Source organism: Dama dama, chromosome 11 (genome assembly GCF_033118175.1).
Source record: "Dama dama isolate Ldn47 chromosome 11, ASM3311817v1, whole genome shotgun sequence".
NCBI lineage: Eukaryota > Metazoa > Chordata > Mammalia > Artiodactyla > Cervidae > Dama > Dama dama.
Window position 1 is genome coordinate 1,450,679 of NC_083691.1, and position 21,842 is coordinate 1,472,520.

Genomic DNA, 21,842 nt, shown 5'->3' on the forward strand with positions numbered 1-21,842 from the left:
TGCAAGCAAGAAAATGAAAACTGTTGAAGAACTAGCTTACTAGCCTGCCTGAAACAGATAGCCATTAACAGACAAATATTTTAACCATCACTTAAAAAAAAATCACGCTTCAAGACTAGAGTCAGTCCAGACAAACTGCTTTCACAGTCCTTTAGGTACCCTCACAGCAATTGCTGCTGCAAGAGTTTAAGGCAGTTGAAGTGTGGTCAGAAGCAAGGGTAGCCTGACGTCCCCCCCAGAGCCATAGGATTCAAGATTTGGGAACTAGGAGAGCATGCTTGCAAAGAGGAGCTAGCCCATGGATGCTGAAGACATCCCTAGAGGAATCTGAGACTACCCCGGGGAAGAGAGTGCTGGCCTTATGAGCAGAGACACAAGCTCTTTTGGGTCAGGCAGGTCAAAGTCTCTTTCTGAGATAATTCATGGTGACATGTCAGAAGCAAGGACAGGTCCACCTGAGTCCAGCAAGAGAGATCAGCTCATTTCTCCTCAACAGGATCAAGCTGCTATTATTTTATTTATCATATAGATTTATAACTTCATTAGCTTGCCATTTCGTCTACATAATGTATGGCTTTTACAAGCGAATTAGTTCTTGCTGCACGCAGGGAGAGCATCAAAGGAAAACATTAGCATAAAAAGGCCGGAAGACCCAGAGCGTCAGCAGTTTGCAGTCCAGCGGGGCTGTGTAATCTGACCCGTTCATTTACATCTGGGCTCAGTTTCTAATTAACATGCGTGTACGCCTTAATTAAGGTGCATATCATTTGTCAATGTAATGATTCTGAAGCTGAGTAAACTCTAGGTGTATATATACATATTTGTACATATGTATATATGATTTTAGGTGAAACCAACTCTGACTTTAATAGCGGAGTTATGTGGAGAAAAGAAAGACTAACCGGGAGGTTGATGCTGGTGTCTCTCTGCCTTCCCTGCAAATCTACAGCAAGCCCTGTTGCCGCTAAATTAGGTCAGATGTGAAGAACTGCCCTGAGCAATCCCTGCTCAGAAATGGCTCTAATCAATTAAGCTAATCCTTGGCTAATGTGATTCACCTGCAGCAGCTGTGGGTCGGGAAGGACCAATGGTGTCCCTTCCCAGCTAATCTGTGACTTGGCTGGAGAAGCTGGGGCCTGGGGTCCTGGCCTGGGAAGCTAATAGGTGTGAAAACCGCACCTCAACTCTGCCCCTTTCAAGGTGAATTTCCGCCAAACCAGGGCAAGGGCAGGTGGCCTCTCTACTTCCAAGGAAGGCTGCCGTTAGCAAGAAAAAGAGCAATCCTTGCTGGGATCCTCCCTGGCTTCAAACTGCTATTCTGGAGGGAGAGTGGGAGAAGGAGCTGGAGTCACAGTCTCAGAGAAGGGGAGGGAAGAGGGGGAAGGGGGGGAAGGGGGGAGGGGAGAAAAGGGGGGAGAGATGGGGAAGGGAGAAAAGGGGGAGGGGAGGAAGGGGGAGGGGAGAAGGGGGAGGGGAGAAAAGGGAGGGGAGAAAGGGGGGAGGGGAGAAAGGGGGAGGGGAGAAGGGGGAGGGGAGAGAAAGGGGAGGGGGAGGGGCAGAAGAGGGAGGAGGGGGAGGGGAGAAGAGGGAGGGGAGGGAGAGGGAAGGAGAGGGAGGGAGGGGGAGGGGAGAGGGGAGGTGCAGGGGCCGCAGCACGTACCTTGAACTGCCTGGCCAGGTGCTGCTTGTGGCTCTCCTCCACCTGTCTGAACTTGGACTCCAGTCCTTTCATCTGGTTCTCCATCTTCTCCACGTACTGCAAGTCCCTCTGGGTCCGCCGGTCCAGGACCTCTATGGACTGAGACATGTTCTGCACCTGTCAAAAAGGCAACAAACAGGTTCAAGGACGAGCGTGCGCAGGTGCCCGGAGCTTGTATTTGCCTCCTACAGAGACAGCAGCCGGAGCCGGAGGCGGCCTGTGCGTGACTTAACTAGTTTGTCACCAGTATCGGGTTGTTATGAGCAAGAATCCCTCAACAGAGCAAATGGTCTGGTCAACATTTCCTCTGCCATCTTCCAGGACGTGTTCTTACAACCAGGGTGCAGGGACCTCTGGCTCCCTGTGGGTCAAAGCTCCAGGCATATGGCCTTGGGTGGCTTTTTCCTTCGGGGGGGACAGGCAGGCACAAATGCCAACAAACATGAACAGCATGGCTGGGCTCCTCTATCTCCGGGTACAGACCTCTCCCCCTAAACCTCAGGGCTGGGGGCACAAGCGCAGTGCTCGGGGGGCAGGGGACGGGCTCCCTACTTCCGCATCTCACACACCATCCGTCACACCCCACGGTATCATAGGCAGATGACTGCTCTGCAAACATGCACATTCAGAACATAGAGTCAGGAATCAATCACCCAGCAAGTGAAGAATCGCTGTTCCACATCTTTACAGGCAGATCTGAATTGATTCTAGCCTCAAGATGAAACTTTAATATTCAACAGGGTTCCAGAGAGCTTAAAAGAAAAACAGTTTTAGGGCAGCTACCTGGCAGCACATTCTATTTTCAGGAAGCTGGCTTGCCCTTCTGTGCCCAGGCATTGAGGGTGGCGGGGAGGGGGAAAGAGGTGGGCCATTTTCTCAGAATTGAATCCAATCACTAGCGGGAAGATAACTCCATAATCGCAAATCTTCATTTCTGATTTTTTTTTTTGCTGAATTTGCAGATACCCTCCCTTTTGGGAACAAAATTGCTTTGGGTGTGAGGCTCAGCTTTGCCTGGTCAGTAACAGAAGAGATGATAGTGCAGTCCCCCCACCAAATAAAAGACCAAGAGGCTTCTCAGTTCGGAAAACTGATGCTGCTCAACTTGGCGCTGAAAAATGCCTGGGATTCTATGGTTTGTTACCTGAGAGTAATCCACATGAATTCGGTTTAAAATTTCAGGTTTATAACATATAACATGTAGATGACCATGACTCCCTCTGACCCGTTCTCTTTACATGCTTCAGGGGAAACTAAAATATATTTACTTTATTACGTCAGGTCTTCCTGTCCCCCATCCCTCCACAACGGTTTATTCTGTCTCTTTGAGTAACTGCAGACTTCTGGGACAATTTGAATTTCCTTTATCCTTCCAGGCCCCGCACAAATGCCACCTCCTCCAGGGAGGCTTCCTTGATGCACCGAGCCAGAAGTGGCCAAACACCAGCTGGAAACACCATCACCTTGTTGGCGCAGCAGCCACACACGTCCCTGTCTCAACCGCCAGGAGGGAGGTGGACGGGCCTCGTTCACACGTGTTACCAGCACACAGGTCCAGCCCCTAAGGCACAACCATAGCAGGAGGAAGGAACAAAAACGGCAACTGCAGTCAAGACCCTGCCCCCCTCTCCCTCCTGGGTGGACTGCTGAAGCCACAGCAGAACCCACGAGGCTGCTGACTAGACTCCGCTGGGCAGAAACGGCTGGGCCCTCGCTGGCGTCAGCCTGGTCTTCTCAGGAGGCCACACACAGCCCTCCCAGCTGTTCAAACGCCAGAAGGATGCTGTTAATGAATCTGTGTGTTAAGTCGCTCAGTCATGTCTGACTCTTTGCGACCCCACGGACTATAGCCTGCAAGCTCTTCTGTCCATGGAATTCCCCAGGCAAGAACACTGGAGTGGATTGCCATTCCCTGCTCCAGAGGAACTTCCCAACCCAGGGATCGAACCTGGGTCTCCTGCATCACACTCAGACTCTTTACCATCTGAGCTGCAGGGAAGTCCTGTTTTAATGAATTTAAATGGTTTTAAATCAAATTTTAAATGTAGGAAACACATTTTAAAGATGCCAAGCTACTCACTTGCCCTATGGAGTCCCCCGCCCCCCTCCAGTCCTTTCCAGGCCTCCCTTTCCCTCCAATCAGAGCAGATAATCAAGCCCTAGGCGGCAGTCAGGCCCCTGGGTCTCAGACCCACAGCCTGGAGGCCCTGCGCTGAGCGAGTCCACCCTCCTCCTTGTAGGGTGTGTCCCCAGAAGCCGACGGAGGAGTTCAAGGTCACACAGCTGCCAAGGGCACAGGGCACCCATCCCCGGCCCCGCCGAAGGTGGCCGCAGGTGCTGAGATGGGCAGGGCGGCGGCCACCTGAGTGGCAGACACCCCTGGCCTGGAGGGGACCCCGATCACTAGTGTCTATGGGACGTTTCCTAGGCTTCAGGCGCTGGGCTGTGGATCGCATCTGATCTTTACAAAACCCTGGGAGGCCGGCGCTATCTCAAGTCTCACTTTACTGAGGGGACCAAGGCTCAGAGAAGTTAGGTGACTTGGCGACTGTCCCACAGCAGACAGCCACCAGGCAAGGCCTGGACTGACTCCAGTGCCCACCCTTTCAAATTCTGGGCCTTGAGCTTCTTCCCAGAGAACAGAGCCTGAGGCTCTAATTCAGGGGGTGGGGGGCAGGGGGAGTTGCGTTCAGGAGACACTGGGGCCAGGCTCCTCCGAGACTGCGGGCCTCAGCAAAGCAGCAGCAAGGCTCGCCTTTCGGAAGCTCCTGGGGTGGGTTTCAACAGGACCCCAGGCTGGAGAAGCAGGCAAGCTGGAACCCCAGCCCCAGGGAGAGAACAGATGCTCAGAAGGAAAGAGGAGGAGGGGGTGGAAGGCCCCCCCACACACCGAGGATGGCTTCTGCTCCAGAGCACAGTGCCCGCCAGGGTGTAAAATCGGGCTCTAAATTTTTCAGCAGTTGTGCCAGGCGGACACGGGCAGGAAGGCGCCCGAGGCCAGGGTTCCCGGGGGCTCCGCATGCTTTCTGGAGCTGAGCAGGCCTCCCAGGGCTCGAGGGCCACCCGCCAGCCCCGGAGGCCCCTCTGAGCTCCACCCTCTCCTCCACAATCATGAACAATTAAAGGCCCAATTAGGCTCTGGTCTAGTTTGCTGGTAATAAATGTGTGTGGAACCAGTTACATGCATCTTTCTTTAATTCTTTCACAGTGATTTACTGGGGTGGCTGAAGATGGTGGAGCAGAGCACACGGGGTCCTCCAGGGGAGCCAGGCTCCACGCCCCCCTGCCCCGGGGCGGGGATGAGGCCCCTCCCAGCCCCTTCCAGAGGGCGGAGCTCCAGGAAGCCCCGACCCTGCCCTCCTGATTTCCAGATAGGGCCTGCGCTGAGCTGGACAGACTGGGCGGGCTGCAGGGCCTCCAGTCCCCCCAAGGGGGGCCCGCCCCAGGGAGGCCCCCTGCCCCCCAGGGCAGGCCCCCGCACCCCTCCTCCACAGCTCCTGCTGCTCAGCTGATGGGGGAGTCATGGCTTTCCTGGGGCGTGTGGCATAAGTGAGCACTCGTATGTGATGTGTGTGTGATGTATGTACACATGTGTGTTTGTGTGGCGTGTGTGAATTTGTGTGCGGTGCGTGTGTGTGTGTTTACGTGTGATTGTGCGTGGCGTGTAAGAAGGTGTGTGCCCTTGTGGGGTGTGCATGTGACCGTGTGTCTATGTACTTGTGTGTATGTGTGGGGTATGTGTGTATATGAGTGTGTTTATGAGTATCTGTGTGCATTTCCATGTGGTGTATCTACATGAATATCTGTGTGCATTTGCGTGTGGTATCTGTGTGTATTTGTGTGCAGTTGTGCACACATGCATATGTGTGCTGCGTGCGTGTGGTGAGCGAGGGGTCCCGAGGTGCCACACGCCATCTCCCTGGGGAGGGTGGTGATGGAGCAGAAGGGCTGCCCTCTCCCCCGCCCTAGGAGCTCCCGGGACAACTGGCGCTCAGGTTCTGAGACCCCAGGGCTGTCCCGGGAGGTGGGATGGCTGTGATCCGGGGCACGGGCCTCCGTGGGGGGCAGGGGGTGCTGGGGCGGGGGGCTGGCTGGGTTCAGAGCTGGCACCCCTGCTTGCTGGCTGTCTACCTTGGGGTAGTCAGCCCGCCACCCTAGACCCAGATTCCATGTCTTGAAATGGGGTGAAAATCTCACCAGCTTCACCCAGCTCTTGCAAGGAGCAACTGAAAGAGCAGATTAGCCCGCACGTGCTGTTCCCAGGTGAGTCACAAAGGTGATGACTCAATCTGCGGGAAGGCATCCACAGGAGCGAATGCCTGGCATGGCCAGCACTCAGTCCAACCACCCAGAGGCAGGGAAAAGCCCCCACTTCGGCCATGATCCCGGGAGCACGGGAGCGCTCCAGGTGTGGCTCGGGGACAGCTCTGGCCCCCTGGACCCCAGGCTGTGGGCGTGAGCCCTAGACGGCAGTGTGGGAGAGGGGAGAGAGGCCCGGATGCCCCCTCGCTCCGCCCCTGTGGCTCTGGGCGGAGGTACTGCCCCCACTCCGGGCAGCCCGGGGGAGTTTCCTCCCTCCCTCCCTCCATCCATTTCATCCATTCACCAATATTCCCAGCAGGCCTTGCCGGGGGAGAGCGAGGCCTCAGAGCTGGGACGCACCCTGCAGGCTTGCCACGCCTTGCCAGCACGGGGTGCACACACACACACACACAGCTACGCACCCCCATAGACTCACACGCACAGACACACACACACACGCACCCCCGCAGACTCACACACACAGCCATGCACCCCCATAGACTCTCTCTCTCACACGCACACACACACACACGCACCCCGCAGACTCACACACACAGCCATGCACCCCCATAGACTCTCTCTCACACACACACACACACACGCACCCCGCAGACTCACCTTCTCCAGCAGCTGCCTCAGCTGTCTCGTGCGGGCATCCCGTGAGCACATGGCCTGCTGGGGGGCGACCACTGTGCAGATGCACCTGCCCTCACTGTCCTGGGCAGAGCTATATACCTGCCAGCTCTCCTCAGGGTTGGTGGGCAGCACCTGGGGGGCGGGGGGGGGAGGGAGAGAAAGTGAGACCACGGAGCATGACCGTCCACATCCAGCCCCCGTGAAAGGGCAGGAAAAAGGGGTCCAAAGACAGCCGCTGACCGTGGCGGGGGTGGGGGGGGATCCCCGACGGTCTCCCATCAGGATCCCCAGGGCTGGAAGGGAGTTTAACAGGCAAGGCTCTTTCAGACATATTTTTTAATTCAAGGGATTTTGAAACTTAGGGGGTGTTCAGAGTTTTGGCGTCTGACCCAGCTGACAGGTTCGGTGGAAGGGAGGGGTGAGCAGAGGCTGGGAGCTGGGTGAAGGAGCGAGGCAGGGAAGCAAGCGGCTGGTTGACTCACAGCCGCACGTAATTCAGAAACAAGATCTCCTCCCGTAAGGCGAGCAGGGGCGGCTGGCGCAGTCGCGCTCCGCTGCTCCCGGAGCTGGGGAGGAACAGCCAGGATCCAGCTGCCTGTTAGCCCAGAGCTGGGATGACCCCAGGCCCTGGCTGCAACCGCGGCCCACCTGGCGAAGGCCCCCGAGGGGACGCTGGGCTTCCAGCCCACACAGGCTGCCGCCCACGAGCCGTTTGGCAGATGTCGCCAAGTTGCTGGTGACAGGCTCTGCCGGGGTCACACCCAGCCTCCGCCCCGAGGTGTGCCCCAGCCCCGTCACAACACCTGAGCCGCACACGGCTGCTGACACACGGACATGGTGTCACCTTGCAGCCCAGCGCAGGTGGTCCCGACCGCCAGGTGCCTGGGCGGACACGACCGGCTGAAAACTCCCCCCTGAGCACAGAGCCTGCAGCCTGCCGTGTGGCCGCAGGTCACCTCCCTGCTATTTTTAGCGTGGGGATGGGGCGAAGTTGGGTGGATGGAGTCCAGGGTACAAATATTGCATTTCATTCATTTCCAGCCCCAGGGGCACAGGACCCCGAGGCAGGAACAAAGTCATCAAAGGAAAGGGCTGCATGCAGTCCTCGGGAGGGCAGGTGAGGTGAACGGGTGATGGTCAGAAGGGGTCACCGGGACAGCCCCTCGGAGCACGGCGCCCTTCACAGCCGAAGGAACGGCGCGGGAGAGGAGCGCGTGTCCTTCACCTCTCCTTTCCGCCGAGAGGGAGCCGGCCTGGGGCGCGCCCCCTCCTCCGCCCGCCCCGCTCCCGCCACTCCCCGAGTCCGCCGCTCGCCCCCTCCCCCAGGGCACCGAGAAGGGACGAGAAGCGCCTGGGGAGGCAGGGCGGGAGGGGGCGCGGAAGGCGAGGCGCGAGTCCCGCGGCTGCGCCTCCCGGCCCGACCGGCCCCTTTGCACCCTCCGCCGCGGGGACCGGGGGCTTTCCGCCTGGGCTAGGGGGAAAGGCGCCTCGGGACTCCGAGGGCAGGAGCTCCCAGCCCGGCCGCCCGGCCGCCCGGGCCCCACTCCGGCCGGTCCAGTCCGGCTTTTGCCAAGTGGGCCGGGCTCAGCTCCGAGCCCAGACTGGACCCGGCCGGACGGGGGCCACCGCGTCTCCCTCTGACTTGCTGAGTGACCTTGGACAAGTCCTCAAGACCCCTGCCTCAGTTTCCAAACCTTGTCAACAAGGGACGTATTAGTTGAATGTGGACTCCAAGCCTCTGAGTCCCAGGCAAGCTCCCGGGAGGCCCCCGCGAGGGGACCGGACCGAGGCGGGAAGCGCCACACAGAGGGGCCCGCGACCGGCGGAGTGGCCGAGGCTGGGGGCGCGGGGAGCAGGGTTGCCACCGCGGCGCGCGGAAGCCGCGCGGGTCCCGCGAGTGCCCTTGCCCCTGCGCCCTGCTCCTCGCGCGGCGCCCTCTCGCCCGGGGCTGGGGAGCGGGAGGGAGCGGGAAGGAGGCCCCGGCAGGGCGGGCGGCGGGCGCACTTACGCCGGTGCTGCGATCGAGCGTCCCGCCGCTGGCCGCCGAGAGCTTGGTGGTGTTGAGGCCCACCAGCGAGGGCAGCGTCTGGGACATCCAGTTGGTGATCATGGCCATGGTGCTGAGCACAACCCCGATCTTGAGCAGTGGCACCGACATCGCGCCGGGAACGCCTCCTGCGCCCGCGCCGCGCCGGCGCCGGCTCCGCGCCCCGGGCAGCCTTCAGGCGGCGGGCACCGCGGCGGGCAGGGGCGCCCGGCCGTGTCCCCGCGCCCCCTCCGCCCGCCGCCGCCCGCCCGCCGCCGCCGCCGCCGCCGCCGCCCCGCGCGCCCCGGCCATGGTCGCGCCGCCCCGGGCGCCCGGGAGTGTGGCCGCCCCGCCGCTGCCCGCCGTCCGCTGCCGCCCGCCCGCCGCTGTGAAGGGCCGCCGGCTCGGGCTCCGGCTCCGGCTCTGAGTGCCGCGCGGTCTGCGCGCGGGGGCCGCGGCCAGGAGGCGGGGACACGGCCGGGCGGCGGCCGACGCAATCTGCCCAGGAAATGGGTGGATTTTTCCTCTCCACTCCGGCTCCCCGCCGCCCCCTGGCTGCTGGCAGCGAGGTCTGCAGAGCCCCGTCGACCGCGAGGAAAGACAGACCACCGCCCCGCAAGTCATCAAAATCCGCCCTCCAACACGGCGGCCTCGGCGCACGAGCTGGGCGGGCCGCTGCTCCTCCACCCTCAAAGCCGCCGGCCAGCCAGGCCCGGGCACCACTCTGAGACCCCGCCCGCCCACCCACCCAGCCAGGTCTCTCTTAGCCCCCGGAGCCTAGCAGAAACCAAGACAGCCGAACTCTTGGCTCCAAACACAGCTCGTGTGGGGGTCTCCAGCCCCAGCGCTGGCGGAGGGGGCCAGGGGAAGCAGAGAGGCCCCTCTGGGAGTCCAGGGCAGCTGGGACCCCGCAGGCCTTTGCTGGCAGCCCCGGCACCGGCCAGTACGGGCTCCTGGGTCAGGCTGTGAGGGGTGTGGGCACGTGGCAGCCAGGCAGGAGCTGGGCGTGGGTTAGGGGCTCAGGCCTCCGAGCGGGGTTGCTAAAGCCACCCCACCCGGGGTGAGTGTGGTCCAGGTGGTGGGGACCTGGTGGTCAAGGACCTGGGGGCCAGGGGTGCGTGTCCTCACTGGTTCCTCCTCGGGGTTGTGGGGTGGGGGGAGCTGGTGCCCAGGCAGAGGGGCAGGGGGGCCGGGCAGGCTGGCACAACTCCCCAGCCCTTGGCAGCATCTGAGCCAGGACATGTTAAGTCCCCTCTGAAGCACCGGCATGATGGGGTCACACATCTTAACAGGACTTTAGAGTTTGCAGGTGGCTTCTGACGGAGAAGAAAGGTGCTCCCCCAGGCCCCCCAGCTAAGGGCAGCACCCCACGACACTCTCTGCGTGGAAATCGATCTCCCTTCCGGGCAGGCCAGAAGCGCAGACAGAGGCGGAAAGGCTTTCTGGGGCCACCGAGGAGGGACACCGCTTTCCTGGGCTCCACTCTCTGCTCCCAGGGACAGAGGACTCTACAGCCAGGACGGCCCTGGCCTGAGCGCGGGTGCGGGACCCACGAGCTGAAGGGACGCCTTGGGCTTGTTTTTCTGGTTAAAGCAGGGATCTGAGGCAGCCTTTGGGTGGCAGGCAGAGAATTTCAAGAGTTGGGGAAGGGCGCCATCTCCCAGTGCCGGCGGGTACTGCAGGCTCTGCAGGCGTCCAGGCTGCCCGCCCGCTGAGGGGGCGGCCGTCCCCCACGCCGGGCTCCTTTCTCCTTAAGTGAACGTTAAACACCGATTTAGGGCTTCGAGCTGTGCTGACCCAAATCATTCACACCCGCTTCCTGCTGCAGAAGGACACGCACCCCCGATTTTGTTGGGACCGCTGCAGATCCCACCCGAGGCTGGTGTCTGCAAAACCCTGACGCGAGCCGTCGGGAAGCAGCAGATTCTTATCACCTCCTGTGCGCATGATGCGGGTGCAGCGAGCTGCAGGCCCCGGATCAGAGCCGGGACACGCGGTGCCGCCGGCTGTAATCTCCCAGTTCAGAAACAACACCAGCACGGCGCAGCAGACTCCCAGCACCGTGCAGGAACAAAAACCTCCCGACAACCAGCCAACCGACCAAGACAGGTGGCTCAGAGCGGTCTCTCCGTGTTCAGAGTCTGCGGCCGGGCAGCCTGGGTTCTCTGCCCCTGACTGGTTGTGAGACTTCAGCCAAGGTAATTAGCCCTCCCGTGCCTCAGTCTCCCCATCTGTAAGGGCATGACAGCAGGGTGTCATGAGTCAGCGAGGCTTCAGTGAGTCAGCGCAGCGGCAGGCATGGCAGCCAGTATCGGTACCCACCCTCGCCACGCCCGCTTTGCAGAAGACGCAGGGCGCTCCAAGGGGACCCTCAGTGGAGCAACTGACGCGTGGGCATGGGACCAAGCTGGGATTTGACGCCCCCAGACACCCCCGCCGCCTCTCCTAAGAGCTGCTTTTGGCTAAAGACCACCCACAGGAGATGCCCTTGGTACAGACATACGAATACGGAGGAAGGACTGCTGGATGTGAAAACAACTCCCAGCACCCAGGGCTGTTCTAGGAAGGTGAGCACCAAACGTGCAGACACAGAGAATTTAAAAAAAAAAAAACCTCTTCTGATCTTGAAGAACTTCTGATCTGATTTCACGGCAGTAGTGTCCCAGGGGATTTACAATGGGAACTCTAAATTAGAAGAGAGCCAGCCTGGCTGGGCTGTTCAGCGGAGGAAATGAAATCCAGGTCATTTGCACCGGTGGAGCCAAGTCCTGCTCCCAAGACCTGCTGGGACTAGACACCCCCAGGGTTGAGGGGCCAGCTCCCAGCTCCCCCGGCAGGAACTCTCCCAGGAACTCTCCCAGATGCAGCAGAGGGCAGGCAATTAGGGCCAGCCTGGAGACTTGAAACCCCCTTATCATCTGGGTTTCAAGTCTCCAGGCTGGCCCTAATTGCCTGCCCTCTGCTGCATCTGGGAGAGTTCCTGCTGGGGGAGCTGGGAGCTGGCCCCTCAGCCCTGGGGGTGTCTAGTCCCAGCAGGGGAACTCCTGATGCTGGGAAAGACTGAAGGCAGGAAGAGAAGGAAATGACAGAGGATGAATGGTTGGATGTCATCACCAACTCAATGGACATGAGTTTGAGTAGGCTCCAGGAGTTGGTGATGGATAGGAAAGCCTGGCATGCTGCAGTCCGTGGGGTCACCAAGAGTCAGACACGACTGTGCAACTGAACTGACTGAGGGATGGAATGTAAACATGATTAATATAATTAACATTCCTGTTAATTATACATGAGAATTGTTAAGACAGTCAATCTAAATCCTAAGAGTTCTCATCATAAGGGAAGAAATTTTTGTCTATTTTTTTAATGTTGTATCTATATGAGATGATGAATGCTCACTAAGCTTACTGCAGTAATCATTTTATGATGTATCATGTATGTAAGTCAAATCACTATGCTGACCACTTTAAATGGTGTTGTATATGTCAATTATATCTTGATAAGTAGGAAGGAAAAAGTTAACTATTGAACTGGCTTAGAAGGTTCACTGAAAACTTGTTTAGTATTCCATATTCTGAACAGTAAAACAAAACTCAAATCTAAAAAAAAAAAAAAAGAAAGAAACCCCCTTATCGTATTTCTCCTGAGCCTGCAGTCCTGAAGGGGAGCCTGAAGGGGTTTATGGCATCCCCATAAGGCATGGCTGACAGGTGTCCTTTAAAAAGCTTTGGGTTACTCACACCTGCTTGTCAAGTGCGGGCTGCACCTTGGAATTCCTGCAACTCCCAGGGAACTAAGCTGATCTCCGGGAGCTCAGAGCATTGAGAGGGACAGGAGGAAAGCGGACTCACACCCACCGGACGCCCTTAAATCCTCGCCATCATCTCATCACCGGTCAGCTCACTATAGAGAATCGAATAGACGCCCTGTTCCCGCCTCCCCTCCCAGATGCAGTGTGTGGACAGCACTGGGGTGTGTGGTGGACACAGCCGGCTCCCCCAGCTGGGACCCTGTACCCTGCTGCTCTGACCCACACCTGTGCTTCTGTAACCGACGGCGTGTGGCTCTAACCACTGGGAGGTTCAAGGCAGGTCACTTCCATCTAATCCCCCACCCAAGTCCTCTCCAGTGTCCGGGATCTGTGATTCAGTAGGAGAGACAACTGCTTTTAATGCATTTGGAAAGGGTCATGTGAGAAGCCTCAGCAAGTGTAATTTGATTTAGAAGCTACACAGCATTTCCAAAAGCACACTGTGGCTTGTTGAAGGATAGAGGCATATGGATTAAAGGCTCCATGGCACTGGCCAACACCGAGTGTTCTTTACAAGGAAACAAAACCCCAGTTCCCACACGGCTTTCCTTGGAGCTAGGGCTCACTTACATTCGCAGCCCTCAATAGCCATCTTTGGACTAACGGATCGGGTACCGCACCCCAGACACCCTTACATGAAGTGAGTCACTTGCAGAATCCTTACAGATGCCCTCGGGATGGTGCCAAGGCAGCCCGGCTTTACAGAGGAGGTGTTTGGGGCTTAGAAAGATGACAAGACCTGCCCAAGGTCACGTGAGGAGCCCCTCTCCCAAGACCAGGCTCAAAGACACGGTCCACCTCTGCCCCTCAGATGTCACGGTGTTTAGGGCCATCTGAGACCACCAGCTGGGTGGCTGGTGAACCTGGTGAACAGCGGACATTTCCTGCTCACAGTTCTGGAGCCGGATGTCTGAGATCAAGGCTCCACATGGTCACGGTCCAGTGCGGGCCCGCCTCCCTGCGTCCTCACATGGCGGGAGGGGTGAGGGGCTCTCTGGAGCTTGTCAGGAGGGGCTGATCCCATTCAGGAGGGCAGAGCAACTCCTGAAGTCCCCATCTCCTTGTGCCATCACCTCTGGGGGTGAGGATCTCAACATACGCAATGTGGTGGGCGGTGGGGGGGACACAGTCATTCAGACTGTAGCCCGAGGCACATGAGGTCTCTCGAGGTGCAGGAGTACCGTGTCTTCGTGGCCACAGATACCTGCCAATTGCGCCATTCCGCGGGCATGACGCCCGCCATTCCTGCCAGAGCATGGCTGGGCTCCGGTCAGCTAAGCCCGAGGGAGGGCGGGGAGCTCTCCTCCCCTTCCCCGATCCCTGCGGGGCCTCGGGCTGGGTCATCTGTCCTCATGCCAGCCCGTCCCAGCCTTGACCTTGGTGGGCTCCGTGCAGAGGCACCAGCAGATGGGAAACAAGGATTCCCGGGCCTCCCGGCTCTGCAGGCGGGGACCAGCATTACATAACCCTGGATGCGCCCTCCCACCTCAAGCCTGTCCTCCTTACGAGGGGTGGACGGCAGGTGGGGTCCCGATGCAGACAGAGTCCCCCCAACGACCGCAGGGCGAGGGAGCGGGTCAGGGAGGCGCCTCTGATCAACTCCCTTCCACGGACAGAAAACAGGCCCACCGGGCTCGTGGACACTTACGGGGGCGGGGCCAGCCTCCCGCGCTCCAAGGCAGACCCCAGAGGACAGAGTGCAGGCCTTTCTGCTGCTTAAGAACATCCGTATTTCCGTCAGCTATTTGCGTGTGGTTGGGGGTGGGGGCGTGGAGGAGGGGGAGAGAGAGAGAAGGGGAGAGAGATGAGAGAAAGGGGGAGGGAAGGGAGGGGACAGCGGGGTGGCAGAGCCTCCCTGCCTTCGTCCTTCCTTCCTCGGAGCTCTGGGGGCGGGAGGACCTGGCCTTCTGCTGCTGGAGGAGGCCGCCCTCCCAGCAGCCGTGGGAGACCACCATGGGGGACCACCACGGACTGTCCTTCCTCCGCTGCCTGCTCAAGCCTGCGTTCCCTCTCTACCGTCAGGACACACAGCTTCAGACCCCAAGACGGGGGCCGGCTGCCTCCCCAAGGGCGAGCGCCCTGCCGCCGCGGGGCTGTCCCGGGAGGCGCCCCCCGATTGCCGCCCCATCTGCCCGCAGAGCTGGCCGCCCACAGGCTCTGCTCCCGCTCGGGAAAGTCCCACGCTCCTTACAGACCCGTCGCCTCAGACCATCCGCCCAGACGGGGACGGGAAGCCACGGCCCCACCCTGTCTGAGGCACCCCAGCAGAAGTGGTGCCTGGTCCCGGGAGAGGCCCCGAGAGGGACGGGGGTGCTCAGAGGGCGCCTGGGGTCGGGGCTGGGCTCCGGGCCTGCGGATGCCTCTGGGTCCTCCTTCCCAGGCAAGGGGCCCCGTCACACCTAGTGGAGGGCGGTCTGGCTTCTATCAAGTAAGTAACTGACCCTGGCGTGAATTAGAAGGTGATGTCATGAAGACGTCTGAGAGGCAACCCTGGGGTCTGGGCTGGGAACGCAGGAAACACCCCGGAATGTAACACTCGCTTGGAGCAGAGGACTCCGTGCAGGAGGATTCCAGAGGCTTCCACGCGCGGCCACTCCCGGGAGCACACGCTCCGCTCTGCACCCCTCACCGGCATCTCAGCCTGACCACAGTCCCTGCCAGTGGAGCCCGGATTTGGCCTCAGAAATTGCAGCCCCTCTGCTGATGGGTGGAGTTGGCCTGAGAAGTCCCTCGAGCTGTTTATGGGGGGACTCAGCCAGTGCCCCCTCCCCAGGGGCCACGTGCCACTGACCCCACCCATGCAGAGTCGCAGGCGAGATTCAGGGGCTGCTGGGGCGGGGCGGGGTGGGGCGGGGCCACGCCCGCCCATCTCAGAGCCGAAGTGTTTACAATCCTAACCCTAACCCTAACCCTTTCTCGGGGTCCCGCTGTGCTGTCAGAAATGTTAGCGGCACGCGGAGTGAAGAGTTGGGTCATCTATAATGTTTACAGACACACCTCTGTTCTTTCTTTGACCTTCAGTCCCTCAAAGCGTCACGTGAAGCCAGTGGGGGTGACCTTCTTCCCAGACCCCCCGTGAGGGCCGGGTGTGCCTGGGGACGTCTGCGCTGGGAGGTCTAAGCTCCCGGAGGGTGTGCTCACTATGCTACGTGGACGGAACACCCTAGACGAGCATCTCCAAGGTGAGAGCTCCCCCGAGACAGAGCCTGGGGCTTTGGCACCTTCCCCCCTCTGCCCTGACCTCCTCGGCCGAGATGCTTCTTACTCAGCCCCCTCTTACTGGCGGTCTGCTTTTAAATGCTGTGGCCTGAACGTCAGGAACACGCAGGCCAAGACTCCTCTGCTGAGACCTGGGCAAGGAGACGGGGAAGGCCGCGTCTTCTAGACGTTGCCATTGCCCACTGTCACCAGGCATTTGTCCTGGGGTTTAACTGGGTGCAGGAGAAGGGGGGCCCTGTTAGCAAGGAGGAGCCCGCGTCCTGCGGCTGTGCTGTGAAAGTGAAAAGTGAAGGTCGCTCACTCGTGTCCGACTCTTTGTGACCCCATATGGACCACACAGTCCATGGAATTCTCCAGGCCAGAATACTGGACTGGGTGGCCTTTCCCTTCTCCAGGGGATCTTCCCAGCCCAGGGATTGAGCCCAGGTCTCCCGCACTGCAGGCAGATTCTTTACCAGCTGAGCCACCGGGGAAGTGCTGTCTTCCCCCCAAATTACAAATGGTGCCAAACGTAACAAACGGTGTAACCAGGTGTGGGGGGCGGTTCGGAGATTCAGAGGGGACGTCGGCTAGAAGGGCCGTGTCCTACTTCTTGCTTCCGGGAGTTCAGTCCCTGGGCAGATGCTCGCAGACTCGGGCGGTGCAGAGCTGCCTGCGTGAAGCCTCCCCCTGGGCAGGAGAGAGCCGAGGTGATGACCAGTGCTCCCTCGAAGGCGCCCTCCCCGTCCCGGGATGAAGGGCTTGCCGGCTCTCTCCAGATCAGGGGCAGGAAGCAGCTGACCCCCGGGGGCCCCCCTTCACAAACCTCCAGGTCCAGAGCGGGCTGAGCACTGGGCCACACAGTCAGAGCCCCGGCCAAACCCTCTTCCAAAGGCCACGCGAGCTGGCGTGACGGCCCCCGGCGGCCCCTTCCTTCCTGGCTCTCAGCGATGCTATCTTTGTGTTTCTCTCTCAACAAGAACACGAACTTGGGTGTCAGGCAGACCTGGGCTGCATCCAGGGTCTGTCACTTCCGCGCAGGGCCACTGGGCAGGTGACTTACCACCCGCCACCCGGCCTCAGCCTCCTCACCTGTAGACTGAGGACAGGAGCCCAGGGTGCTGGGGTGGCTTCTATCTGACCCAGATTAGGCTCCTGCGGTGGGGAGGGGCTGACACTCGGGGACACACAGAAATACTAACCCTCATGGTTGGTTTCCTCCCTAGTGCCTAAGCGCCTGGCCAAGTTTCTGATGTGCAATCATCTGAGAACATGAAGACGTGCACCTCCTGGTGCAGTCTCTCCCCCGTTATCTGAGCTGCCGTGGAAGGGGCCTCAGGCTGCTGCTCTGGGGGTGAAGAGTGTCCAAGGGGCGCCCCCAGAGCCGAGACCAGCCCCTGTCTCCACTGCCCCGCCTGCAGTCGCATGCATCTAATTCAGTTTAGCCAGTAATTAGTTTTGTATGACTTTACACCAGGTGTTAATACTGATTACAGGGCCCGATAACTCTGGTAGTAAATACAACCCAAGGCAGAACAGCACCTTTCTTTTGACCGGGGAGGCTGGAGGCGGTGGGACAAGGGGCACGTTGCTTTCAGAGAGGAAAGCACCCTGGTCCGCTCCCTGGACCACTAACACCCCAGCACCAGTGGACCAAAGAGCCGGGGGAGGCGAGGGCCCGGGGCGGACGGACAGGACGTCAGTGGGATCGCTGAGCCCCCGCTCCGATTCAAGCAGGTGACAGAATCCATGCTTCTGTCTGAGTGGACGCTTTATTCTTGTTTGGTTTGTTCAGGGCGGTGGGTTGGGGTCTCCGCTCTGGCTGAATCTGAGGGGACGAGAACAGGTTTGAAGAGAGAGGGTGCTGAGGGGTCGGCTCCAGGCCGGCCCCACGGTGACACCTGCCTGTCGGCTCACGGACCCATCCCCCACCCCACCCCCGGGGACCACTCACACCTCTTCTGGGACGCTGAGACCTGTACGCAGCTCCCCAGGCTCCGGACAAGCGTCACCAGTCACTCCCTAAAGCCTGGGGCCCCGAGGGTCTGGGGGCCCTGTGCTCCCTCACAGCTGGAAGCCCCACCCCAAGGGGCCGGGGTCGGGGTCTGTCATTCCACAAGGCCACGCCCGGCCTGGGGACGAATGAAAAGGGACCCACTTCACCCCTGAGATAAAGCTAATCCCTTGACGCCCCTCTGCTGAGCGCCGAGGTTCTGGGCCCTCCTGCGTGCTGTGGCCTCCGTGTGCGGCCCCCGCCTGCCCACCTGTTCCTCCCCATCGTCCTGCCCCAGCTCGGCAGGTGCAATGGCGCCCCTTCTCCAAAGCACTCTTGGCCCCCTCCACTCCGATCCCAGAGTCCTCAGGCCTCTCGAACAAGCCGGCATGGCAGCGTCTCAGTCCCCCCACTAAGCACCGTGGCCTGCGTGCCAGACGGCCAGGCCTGGACTCAGCATCGCCAACCCAGGCGTGCTGGAGTCGAGCCTGACCAGTTGGTATCTGAGAGCCGCGTCGGCAGGAAAGGAGGGCAGGGCCGGAGTGGGGTTGGCAGCGGGGACCAGGCTTCATGCTCTTCCTTTTAAAAGGGTGCACATTCAGGCTGAAGCTCAGAGCCCTTCTCAAGGTCACCGGGGTGCCTGGTGGGGCCAGGAGCGGAGGGGCAGCTGGGCCCAGGGCCACTGTCAAGAGCTGCCATCCCCTTTCGGGCCATCTCACACAGGGGGCCATGTGCTTCTTGCAAGGGAAGGTGAGCCAGGCTGGGGTGGGCAGGGCGCCTCCTCCGAGACGCAGGTCCAGTTCTGCTTTCTGCTGGGAAGCTCTGATGGTGCTTCTCCAGGAGCTGGAGACGCCAGCCTCTTCCTAAAAACTACAGCATGGGACCCAGTCAAGCGTCTTTCCGTCTGGGGACAGTTCATCTGGGCCCACGAGCCTGGCGCGTAGTAGGCCATCGATCACTCGCTGGCGTTTGAGTGGCTCATCGTAAGCCCGCTGTTGGGAGAACAGATGGCCCGGCCATGTGCGCTCCCCCAGCCCCCCGCCCGTCTGCCTGAATCCTTCAAGCGGCACCCGTGAAGCGCAGGTGACACCCTCACCGTTCTGACTTGTTCCCATTCGGACAGACCCTAATCCACAAACACAGTGGCCCTGGAACCTCGTGTCCACGTTCTTCGGAAGGGCCCTGAGACAGGGGGTGGGGCTGTGGAGGCAGCTTACTTGAAGCGGGAGAGGAAGAGGGTGGGGGGAGATGGAGCCCACCCAGGCTGGTCACCACTGCCCTGCCCTCCTTGTCCCGAAGCCCAGAGGTGATTCACTCATCACACCTGGAGGGACCATCACTCCAGGCAGTGTGGCTTCCCAGAGTCGGATCCCTTTGGGATCAAGAAAGCAAGGGTCTTGGGTAGGGGTGGCCCCAAGGAGCTCTCAGATTCACAGCAGCCCTGTACCTGTAACCCCCCAAACCCAGGCCCCGCCTTAGAGGTCTGACAAAGGAGAGGCGCCTGGCCTGACCCCAGAGAAGCCCCCTGGGTGGGACCAGGGCAGCCGGGATCTCTGGAGCCGGTGGCTAAGCCAGCCACCCTCTGACTGCTTCACAGACGTGGACCAGTTAGAGCGATCTCTGCCAGTTGGCTCGACTCTAAAATCCCACTACCGTTAGGGATACTGGGCTTCTGATGGAAGATTCTCAGAGCACAGACTCAGGCAGGCCGGGAGGGTAGGGCCCTGCCTCTCGGCTGTGTAGAGGGAGGCGTTCCCTTGAGGGATCCTACAGTTCCCTTTGCGAACAGGAACCTTTCAAAGAAAACAACATCATTTCCATTCCCAGCCCAGGGGGCCTCGGGGAGCTGACCAGGGTCCTGAAGGGATGGTGTGGCTGCCGCTGTGAGTGCAGGGGCTGGCCACACTCGGACGTCCAGCGCCGACAGCGTGAACGGGCGAGGGCTCGCACCACCCAGAGAAAGCTTCCAACCCAAGCTAGACCAAAAGTTTCTTCCAAGAACAGGGGATCTTTAAAAAGACCGAGAAGTGAACCTCTGGAGGAGGGCTGGGAATGGAGACTCAGGGAGCCTGGAGGTGAGGAGGTCAGTAGGGCTTGGAGGGCCCGAGGGTGGTCATGTCCAGGGCACCTAGACCCGCCGTCTCCTCCCCGAGATGTCTGAATCAGGCCCATGCCTCCTGGCTCCTTTCTGCCGTGTGTGCCCGTGTGTGCGGAGTGGGAGCATGTGTGAGCGTGGGCACGTGCATTCATACAGTGTCCACTCACAGAGCCCGAGTCTGCCCCTCGGCCAGGCCTTCCCCGCAGCCAAGAAAACTCTCCCGGAGACGGGCGGGCCCTCTCCAGGGGGCCCGGCTGATTGCCTGCGTGGCACCAGCAGGGTCTCCCAGCGCAGTGGGACGACAGACCCTCCAGGGCTGGGGCTGGGGCCGCACGCACTTCCCGCAGAGCCAGGCAGCCGGCAAGCGCTTCCCAGCGAACACAAGGGACGCTTATTCCAGAGCCTTCTCTCCTGTGATCCACCTCTCACCCTCTCTCCTCTCTTTTGTTTCCTTTTATTCTGGGAGGGAGGGAGGCGCAGAGGGAGGAGGGAAGAGAGGAGGGCTGGGGGCAGCTGGCGCCTGGGGCCAAGCTCCTGGGAGCACCCCCCCCCCCCACCTCCCGGACTCGCAGCTGCAGAGGGCATCTCCCGGCTCAGACCGTGGCACAGAGGCGCCATGGAGAGGGCATTTTAATGTCACTCTGAGCGGCCTGGCTCCCGAAGCTGGCAGCCTCTTGCCAACACCCTGGTGCCAAAGTGACACCCCAGCCCGGGGCGCGCCAGCCCCGCCAGCTCTCAAATGCATTTTAAAATGGAGAATACCAGCCGGAGACAGGCTCGCTACTGATACATTGTTCAGGGGTGGCGAGTCCACTTAAAATGCCCAGCGGTCCCCACACACGCTCGCCACTCGCTTCATGCCGCGCATGTGGCCACAGCCTCCCCCCAAACCTCCACATGGAAACCACAAGGCACCCCAGCCTCAGACACGCGGCCTGCCCTCCCGGGTCTGGTCTCCCCCGCACCATGCCCACCGCCAGCTCGGAGCCCCAAGGGCAGCAACTGTAGCCAGGGGCAGGGATGTAGGGGCGGGAGTTGGGTCACATCCACCTCCGAGCGCGCCGGCGGCTCCGACCGCCTGCTCGGTCTTCCTCCGGGATGACAATGGGCGCCAAACGGCCCCCTCCGCCGCCCTTTGAACTTCTCAGTAGGGAGTGGGCAGCCAGGGCGTCCAGGAGGAAGGGCTCGGGGCTGACGGTCCTGGGGGACGGAGCAGCAGTCTGGGGTCAGCCTGCACCCCTTCCTGCATCCCAGGTGCAGCTGGTCCCCTCCCCAACCCCGCGGCCGCGCGCCCGGGCCGGGGGGCGCCGGGCTGTGCGGAGCGGCTCCCCGACTTTGCCCGGCCCCGGGCCGGGCGGGCGCCTCGCACGCAGGGAGGAAAATGGCGTTGGATGCACGTACTTGGGTGAGTTCGGTGCCCATCAGGATGAGGAACAGGAGGCTGAGGAGCTTCCGGGCCGGTTGCATGTCTCGCGGCCGCCTCCGACGTCCTGGCGTGCGGGGAGCCCTGGGTGCTTGGCGGCCGGCGGCTGCGTGGACGCGGACGCGCTCCCGGTCTGCGGGCTCCGCGGCGGCGCCCGGCCGTGTCCCCGCGCCTTCAGCACCCGGAGCAGGCGGCGCGCGGGGTCTGCTGCGCGGAGCCTCCGCTCTGCATCTCCGGCGCGTCGAGCGGCTCCGCGGTCGCCGGGCGGGGCGGGCCGCCCCTCCGCCCCTCCTCGGCCCCTCCTCCTGACGGCCCCGCGCCCGCAGAGCTCGGGCGCGCGGCTGGGCGGCCCGGGTGCCAAAAGTTTGCGGGGAAGGGGCGGGGGCGGGGAGGCGCAGGGGGGACCCGCGCGCCACGCTCACGCGCGGTGGTGGGGAGGGCGGCGGCGGGGAAGCCGGGACAGGATGTGACATCAAGCAGGCGGGGGAAATTTAACTGGGAGGGAAAACTCCATCCTGGCTGGCCGGGCGGCGTGGCTCCAGGCCCCTGGCCTCTGGGATCCGGGCCCCCCTGCCCTCAAAGAGTGAACGCAGAGCAGGGAGGGGCGCAGGCCGAGGATGGAAAGGCTGGCCATCTCCCGGCGGTGTCCTTGGAGGCCA

The 21,842-nt window shown here is 61.0% G+C and overlaps 1 protein-coding gene across 2 annotated transcripts in view; it reads right to left on the reverse strand.

Annotated features, from left to right (window-relative positions):
* OLFM1 (olfactomedin 1) overlaps window positions 1-21,396 on the reverse strand; it is a 38,602-nt gene extending 17,206 nt beyond the window's left edge. Inside the window, exons 1-3 of one of the 2 annotated variants that reach the window (XM_061154159.1) lie at window positions 21,162-21,396; window positions 6,620-6,769; window positions 1,661-1,816 (exon numbers count right to left, since the gene is read on the reverse strand). In XM_061154159.1, the coding sequence (XP_061010142.1) occupies window positions 1,661-1,816; window positions 6,620-6,769; window positions 21,162-21,227 (372 nt within the window). In that variant the 5' untranslated portion in view covers window positions 21,228-21,396. Of the gene's footprint in view, window positions 1-1,660; window positions 1,817-6,619; window positions 6,770-8,645; window positions 8,797-21,161 lie in introns of those variants that run through there. The other variant, XM_061154158.1, reaches the window with a different exon arrangement.
* Between the last annotated feature and the right edge of the window lie 446 nt (window positions 21,397-21,842).